The sequence below is a fragment of the Triticum dicoccoides genome, chromosome 6B (genome assembly GCF_002162155.2).
Source record: "Triticum dicoccoides isolate Atlit2015 ecotype Zavitan chromosome 6B, WEW_v2.0, whole genome shotgun sequence".
NCBI lineage: Eukaryota > Viridiplantae > Streptophyta > Magnoliopsida > Poales > Poaceae > Triticum > Triticum dicoccoides.
The window spans coordinates 561,581,511-561,589,802 of NC_041391.1; the positions used below are offsets into that span (position 1 = coordinate 561,581,511).

General features: G+C 48.9%; 2 protein-coding genes across 3 annotated transcripts in view; both read left to right on the forward strand.

Annotated features, from left to right (window-relative positions):
- The first annotated feature begins 2,107 nt into the window (after window positions 1–2,107).
- Window positions 2,108–5,235, forward strand: LOC119323385 (transmembrane 9 superfamily member 12-like). Of its 2 annotated transcripts, none has more exons than XM_037597026.1 (2): window positions 2,108–2,300; window positions 2,935–5,235. In XM_037597026.1, the coding sequence occupies exon 2, from the start codon at window positions 2,978–2,980 to the stop codon at window positions 4,949–4,951; it is 1,974 nt and encodes a 657-aa protein (XP_037452923.1). In that variant the 5' UTR covers window positions 2,108–2,300; window positions 2,935–2,977; the 3' UTR covers window positions 4,952–5,235. The 2 variants fall into 2 exon arrangements, with proteins under 2 accessions (XP_037452923.1, XP_037452924.1); XM_037597027.1 differs by lacking the exon at window positions 2,108–2,300 and adding an exon at window positions 2,329–2,436.
- A 1,117-nt stretch (window positions 5,236–6,352) lies between these two features.
- LOC119324222 (probable amino acid permease 7) overlaps window positions 6,353–8,292 on the forward strand; it is an 8,641-nt gene continuing 6,701 nt past the window's right edge. The window contains exons 1-3 of the mRNA XM_037597989.1: window positions 6,353–6,660; window positions 7,102–7,344; window positions 7,525–7,618. Coding sequence (XP_037453886.1) covers window positions 6,555–6,660; window positions 7,102–7,344; window positions 7,525–7,618 — 443 coding nt within the window. The 5' untranslated portion in view covers window positions 6,353–6,554. The remainder of the gene's footprint in view (window positions 6,661–7,101; window positions 7,345–7,524; window positions 7,619–8,292) is intronic.

Sequence of the window (8,292 nt, forward strand, 5' to 3'; positions counted from 1 at the left end):
ACACTTTACAAGAGTACATTCAGTTTACAGGAGTACATTCACTAAAATTCAGTAGACAGAGAATACACACATTCAGTAAAATTCAGTTCAGAGACTACGCACGTTCAGTACATTCAGTAGATGAGTAGAGAAGAGAGGTTCATACCCAGGCTGTAGGCGTTGGTGACGGAGATGACCCAGGCTGGAGAAGATTTGTAGCCGCCGCCGCTGCTGCCAAGTGAGCAGGGACGACCCACTGGACAGCCGCAGCTGCTGCCGCGGTGTCGCAGGCGCGGGTCTTCCACCAGAGAAACAACGAAGAAGAAGCCGCCGCGGTCGTATTCCTAGTGGAGTTGTCGTCGCCGTCTTCAACACTCGCAAATCCACAAGCTTTAGGTTGCTGTCGTCGTTAGGCTCATCGGCGTTTGCCTTGTTGCATCTCCTGTCGCCATGGGGCTCGTCGACCTCATCGACCTTTAGATTGTTGGTGATGGTCAGGATCCAACGCCTCCGGGCTCACTAACGCCGCTTCCTACGCAGCCGGAGCAGAGCGCGGCGGTAGCCGGGGAAATCGAAGATTTTTATGAGGAAGGGGGAGCTTGGGGAGGCAGGCGAGGGGCAGGTGCGGCGGCGGAGCAGGAGGCAGCTGCGGCGACGGAGCGGGGGAGCAGGGAGCTGCGGCGATGGAGCGGGGGAGCAGAGAGCTGCGTTCGCGGGGAGCAGGGCAGCTGCAGCGGCCGGGAGCAGCGCAGCTGCGGCGGCGGGGAGCAGCGCAGATGCGGCTTCTGTCTGAGGAGGACGACGAGGGAGCGCGGGTTTGGTCGGGAGAAATTAGAGGTTTTTTTTGCAAAATCGCCCTCGCGACATGTTTTTCGGGACGGAGGGAGTACTACCCCGCGCGAGGTTGGGACGTGCTACTGGGATCGCGAACCGTTTTTAAATTTGTGCTTATATTTTTGGATCGAGAAAGGGAGTGTGAGTGGCAAGCAAGCAAAGCCATCACGACGGCAGGTCGGAGATCGCATCTGCGCGGCTGGACGGGCCATCGGAGGAGCGCATCTGAGTTCTATACACAGGTTTTCGGTTGTTCATCATCGATCCCACATTTCTGTTGGGTGGTTGTCGTCTTGTTTATACTCCCTCCGTTCGAAATTACTTGTCGCAGAAATGTATGTATCTAGACGTATTTTAGTTTTAGATACATAATTTCGAACGGAGGAAGTACTACATAAAAACATTTTACAAACGGGGGGATCTGTCACTCAACATCTCACGGAAAAAACGTGACTGGAAGGGCCCTAGAGCCTTACAAGTACTCCCTCCGTTTCTAAATATAAATCTTTTTAAAGATCTCAATATGAAGACTGTAGATTCATTCATTTTGCTTCATATGTATTCCATATTGGAATCTCAGAGTAGTACGGACTAGACAAACGGAGTGCCAAAACTCATATGCACTGGTACATTGCTCGGAGTGCCAAATCCTCTCGTCTTCGTGCCACCTGTATTTCTGAAAAGAAATGGTTTTACCGCAGGGCGCAGGCACCGCGATTGCCTGCGGGCTGCTGGGCGGAAGCTGCTGCAGCAGTACTATTCCGGAATCTACTACTACGGTGCAGGAGTATTCGTCCGCGTTGGCGTTTTGCAGCAGCTTCAAGTTCCAAGAGTCAGAACTAAGAACCGTACCAAGTACCAACCCTTCAAAAAAAGAAGAGGAGAACCGTACCAACCCCACCGACGGTCCAGATCTGAAACGGGAGACCAATACGGGGCAGTAGCACAACTCTACTGTACACGAGCACATGCCGCACAGCCCCGTTTTGGCGTTTTGCCTGGCCCACATGTCACTCTCCCGGACCCGGTTAGGCTCCCCGCCAACCTGCCCACCCCACCCGGGTCAAACCGGGACCAAATCGCCACACGTACCGCAGACCAAACCAGCGGCGGGGCCCACCTCGAACCGAACCCCCGGGCCTGGCCTGGAGCACCGAACCGGTCCACGACCTACCCACCTAGCAGACGCTCAAATTTCCTCCAAAAAATACAAATTATCCTCCAAATTCAAATGGAAACTGCGCCGAGTGGCGCGTGCGTGCGGGAGCAGTATAAAGATTGGCGGGTTCGTGCCGCGTCTGGGCCTCGCCTCGATTTTGCCGGCCGAGCGTTTACTTCCCTGCTGTGTATTCTTCTCTTCTCGTCCTCGATCTCGAGGGCGGACGGAGAGATAGAGAGAGAGAGAGAGCCAGAGGGGTGGCCTCGGGGTCGGAAGCGTCGCCCATGTTTTGACCTCCTCGTCCTCGCCCCCGCGATCCAGATCTGAGGTGAGCGCCCCTTCCCTTCCCTTCTCCCCCATTTCCTTCTTCCTCCCTGCGTAATTCGTCCTTCCGGGCGGCCGGATCTGGATCCTCTGCCTCCGGCGCCGGATCCGTGTCGCCTCGTCGGGCTGTCTGTCTGTCGGTATAGTTCGTTCTCCCCGCTGGTTAGTGTTGTCGATTTCAGGGGATTGCGATCATGCTCGCGTTCAAGGTGGTTATTGTTCTCGGTTTCAGAGGATCGGTCGATCACGTGTTTCCCTTGCTTGTTTGGTCTGCAGCTCCGGGTGTAGGAGTATTGGTCCTTACTTGGTACTTGTAGATCATCTGTGTTGATTTCGTGCATGCATGTTGCCGATTACTCCCTCCGTTCCTAAATATTACATATTTTAGAGTGTAGATTCACTCATTTTGCTCCGTATGTAGTCCATAGTGAAATCTCTAAAAAGACTTATATTTAGGAACGGAGGGAGTAGATAAAATGAGTAGTAGTACTCTGTTCGATGCAAATGCGGTCCTGCTCTCTTTAATTATGTGTTTTATTGCCAGTATATATATATACCAGTATCAGCGAGACAGATAAAAGGAAGACGATCCTGTGAAATGAATTGATCCGTGTTTCTTCTCTACAATTTGCTTCCAGGTGGAGTTCTTGATTGATCGATTCCAAGGAATCTGTTGCGCCAATGGTCCCCAAGATGCCGTCGTCGGCCCGGTGGATCTCGGCTTCCCTGCTGGTCATTCTCCTGAGCCTGCACCCCATCGCCGACGCCTTCTACCTCCCTGGCACTTTCATGCACACCTACGAAGCCGGTGAAGAGATCGCGGCCAAGGTCAACTCGCTCACGTCCATCGAGACCGAGCTGCCCTTCAGCTACTACAGCCTCCCCTACTGCAAGCCCCCGGAAGGTGTCAAGAAGAGCGCCGAGAACCTCGGCGAGGTTCTCATGGGTGACCAGATCGACAACTCGCCGTACCACTTCCACGTCAACGTCAACGAGTCGCTGTACCTTTGCACCACCGACCCGCTCACCAAAGAGCAGGCCGAGCTGTTGAAGAACCGGGCGCGGAATCTGTACCAGGTCAACATGATCCTCGACAATCTGCCGGTCATGAGGTTCACTGAGCAGAATGGGATGACAATCCAGTGGACCGGGTACCCGGTCGGGTACAACCCCATGGGGAGCAGCGAGGATTATATCATTAACCATCTCAAGTTCAGGGTTTTGGTTCACCCGTACCAGGCGCAAGGTGATGTTGTGGTCACAAGTGAGGATGGTGTTGCCATGGTTGAGTCTGATCGCAAGAGTGGCTTCCAGATTGTTGGGTTTGAGGTTGTTCCTTGCAGTGTGAAGCGTGATCCTGCAGCCATGGCCAAGCTCAAGATGTATGAGAAGGTTGACTCTGTGAACTGCCCCTTGGAGCTTGAGAAATCTCAGGTGATCCGTGAGAAGGAGCAGATTACATTTACCTATGAGGTTGAGTATGTCAAGAGCAACATCAAGTGGCCGTCAAGGTGGGATGCGTACCTGAAGATGGATGGTGCTAAGGTGCACTGGTTCTCAATCATGAACTCCATGATGGTCGTCTTCTTCTTGGCCGGTATTGTGTTCGTCATATTCTTGAGGACTGTCCGAAGGGATCTGACACGTTATGAAGAGATGGACAAAGAAGCCCAAGCTCAGATGAATGAGGAGCTTTCAGGATGGAAGCTTGTTGTTGGTGATGTCTTCAGGGAGCCCTGCTGCTCAAAGCTGCTGTGTGTTATGGTCGCTGATGGTATCCAGATCACCGGCATGGCAGTCGTTACAATCGTGTTTGCTGCTCTGGGTTTTCTCTCACCTGCTTCCAGGGGAATGCTCTTGACCGGAATGATCATCCTCTACCTCTTCCTTGGAATTATTGCTGGATATGTTGGTGTCCGCCTCTGGAGGACTATCAAACAATCCACAGAAGGCTGGAAATCTGTCGCTTGGCTGACCTCCTGCTTCTTCCCTGGCATTGTTTTCATCATCTTGACGGTGCTGAACTCCATCCTGTGGGGTAAGAAGAGCACTGGAGCTTTACCCATTTCACTCTTCTTCACCCTCTTGGCCCTGTGGTTCTGCATCTCCGTGCCACTCACTCTTATTGGAGGCTTGCTAGGCACACGGGCTGCAAGCATAGAATTCCCTGTCCGTACCAACCAAATCCCAAGAGAGATCCCTGAGCGCAAGTTCCCTTCATGGCTTCTTGTGCTCGGTGCGGGAACATTGCCTTTCGGCACCCTTTTCATTGAGCTCTTCTTCATCCTTTCTAGCATCTGGCTGGGGAGGTTCTACTATGTCTTCGGCTTCCTGTTCATTGTCCTCTTCCTGCTGGTCATAGTCTGTGGTGAGGTTTCTTTGGTCCTGACCTACATGCATCTTTGTGTGGAGGACTGGAAGTGGTGGTGGAAAGCCTTCTTTGCCTCTGGTTCCGTTGCTTTCTTCGTCTTCCTATACTCCATCAACTACCTGGTGTTTGACCTCAGGAGCCTGAGTGGGCCAGTCTCCGCGACGCTCTACCTGGGCTACTCCTTGATCATGGCATTTGCCATCATGCTGTCAACTGGCGCCATCGGCTTCTTGCTCTCATTCTACTTCGTCCACTACCTCTTCTCGTCCGTTAAGATTGACTAGAAGCCCCCTGCAGTAGTGTCACCTGATTCTGGTGATAGTTATCCCTTAGAAAACACAAACACAAATAATTGTCAAACTGAAAAATGGAAACATATGGTGATTTACATGGCTTAGCACAGTTACTCCAGCTTATGTTTATTTCTTAGACATGTTTGTAATGCTTCGGCTATGTTCTCTTGCCTTTTTTGTAATAGTATTATGTTTTGCTTGCTCTGGGCGTTTGTGAGCAGCAAATTTTGTTATCGGGGACTTGTTGAAATATGAAATGGGCAAATTTGATTACAGCTCCTTGCGATCTGTTTTGACGTTTTAGTGCTGGTGAGGTGTGTTGTTACACACATGTTCGAAAAATTTGTAGCCAGATTGTCCTGTTAAAGGCTGGGCAGTTTTACACTGCCATCTGGGTACGCTGTTGATCATTTGCTTCACGTGTTTTGAAGTTTGAATCAGTTCTATCCGTCTCGGTGATTGTTTCTTGTCAGTGTTATGGTAACCACAAGACTTTTTTTAGCGAAACCATGAGCTTTGTGGTTGCTGGTGTGTGCAAGTGTACTATCTTTGCGGTGCCACTTAGGATAATTGTAGCTTTAAAGTTGAAGATGTAGCGAACATATTGTGATATGATTGCTCATGAATTGGTTTAGTTGGCAAGACGAAATGTGCACTCTGCGGTTTGGCTTCTAGCTTCTCTGATTTGCATTGGGGATCTCCTCATATTAGATTGTAATCATATTATTAATCAATAAAGCTCCCATTTATCAGCAAGAATAACATCTTGTGCGTGAGCCTTTTTCTAGCATATATTCCTTACCTATTGGATACGACGATTTATGACTTCAGCAGCCTCAATTGTTAGAGTTGGTTCTGCGCATCTTTGAGGTGGAGAGGCCAGATGTATTATGTATCATCTCAGGGGGCAAGTTTTTCTCAGTTATGGAGGGAGTACAAGTTACTGGGACGGACGGGCTGAGCTCTGATGACTCGTCATTTTCAAAGTTAGCTTTGAACTAAACAAACACAAAGGCAAAATGTATGAACGAATTGTACATCTTTTGAGTGTCCGGAACCACTGAGTTCCCATGTTGTATTGTTTGAACGCCTACATCATCAACATTTTGTAGGTTTCTTTAAGAAAAATGATTGATCGGTACAGGTAGACCTAGCAATATATTTGGACACCTGCACGTTGCCCACGAGTGTCGCACGACGCGAACACCATTTTATTTTAAAAGTAGAAATGCCAGTTCCTCTTGTTTCTTCAGTAGATAGAATCCAGTAGATCGATTTTCATATGCCCACAGAGCAACCAGTGCATGGAACGGTAGAGGACAGAACTGAGGGTCATAGTAGTCACAAAATGCCATTGTGTCTGCGTGCGGTCCACAAAATGATGTGGACTCTGGATCTGGAGTTTGGGGGTGCCGAAGCAGAGCAACTTCTGATTCTATTCTATTCTACTGTACTACCGAACCAACCATCGCAAGGGATTTGGCGACAGAGGAATCTTTTCTTTTCTTTGTAGTATATGATGAAGCTGGCGTTCACTTTACGGGCCTAATGTCCCGGACAAACATTCCAAAGAGAAAATAGGAGAGGAGAGGCCATGGGAGGAAGAGGTGGCGATCCCCAAACAGGGCCGCTGCTGGAGAAGCTCCCGGAGTCCTCTTGCAGTTCATCCGAGCCCGAGCAGCATCCGGTCAAACGAACTGGTAAGCCCTCTTGTCCCATCACCTGATCTATCAGGAGGTTACATATCTTGATTTCATCAATTCGTTGGATGTCTGGAACTTCTGGCCGATGAACTTCGTTGTGTTCATGCCTTCATGTTATCTGGAATTCAATGCATGTGAAATCGTAAACGGCAAACCATCTGCCATGGCATATGTGAGCTCCGTAGAGAGCATTCATGTCCGCCACAGACCCAGATCTTGTTCAAGTTTCAGAGGAACTAGCTCGCTCGCCAGAGAAGAGATTGGCCAAACCGCCAGCACTCAATAGGATTGTTGTAACATCGCATTCATTTGACAGCACCATTGCACTCTGGACCCGGCCGGCAGCCACAATTCCCCAACATCCAATTACTTGCCCGTGTGTCCGTAATTACTTACCGCCGGAAATTTTGATTGATTCGTTGAGCTTTGGATGGACAGGCACGGTATGGACGGCGTCCGCGCACATCATCACGGCGGTGGTCGGCTCCGGCGTGCTGTCGCTGGCGTGGAGCGTGGCTCAGCTCGGCTGGGTCGGGGGGCCGGCGGCCATAGTGTTCTTCGCGGGGGTCACCGTGGTGCAGTCCTCCCTGCTCGCCGAATGCTACGTTTCTCGAGGAGATCCGGAGCGTGGCGGCCTCATCAGGAACAAGTCTTACATGAACGCCGTGAGGTTTTACCTAGGTGATGTGATGATAACCATAACTAGCTTACTCTCTCTGTTCGAGTTTATTAGTATATTGGTCCAAGCTGTGAGTTATGATTAGTGGGCATCGTTTTTCTATAAATGTAGCTTTGTGAATGCTATAGATTATGCGTAGATAGCAACGGAATTTTGATATGCATAATATTACATCGGCACAGGTGAGAAGAGGCAGATGTTCAGCGGATTTTTCCTTAGCATCAGCCTGTTTGGGAGCGGCGTGGTGTATACTCTCACCACAGCCACTAGTATGAGGTAAAGCATATCTAAACATAGTACTTGCATACATAGCGTGGCATGTGTTTATTGGTTGCAATGTAGCACCATGACATGCTAAGAAATAATGATGCCAAACCATGACATGCTCAGTCAAGGGCTTAGTGATGGCCTTTTTCATGCGTTTAGAGGTCATCCAGTAGTGGCTAGTGTAATATAACCAATAGTGTAGTGGGTGGATGAGTGCTTAATAACCAAAAAAAGTTCTAAAGCGAAGTCGTTTTCATAAGATAAAATGTGGACGCAATTTAATCTAGACCTACACTATGCCTCTCACTGTCATTACTTTTTTCGGTACCAAAAGAAGTTTCTTTAATTGGCACACTGTGTGGCATACCTATTCATGCGGTGTTCCAATCAGCTTTCAAAAGGTTTGGAATTTTCAGACCAAAATCAATGGTCATGCCGGTACCCAACAACCTTTTGTCCGGGTGCAAATCAAAACAATTATTTTGCACTAAATTTATACTTGTAGAACTTATTTTTTATTACTCTAGTTCACATAATTAACCACACAACGATTTATTAAAAATATTTTTTCTTTACTATACCACACTAAAACATTTGTTACTCCTAAATTTATATTGTATGATGTGGCAACATTCTTATTAAATTAAATTATGACAATTGCGTAAAGTATATAGTGTACATAT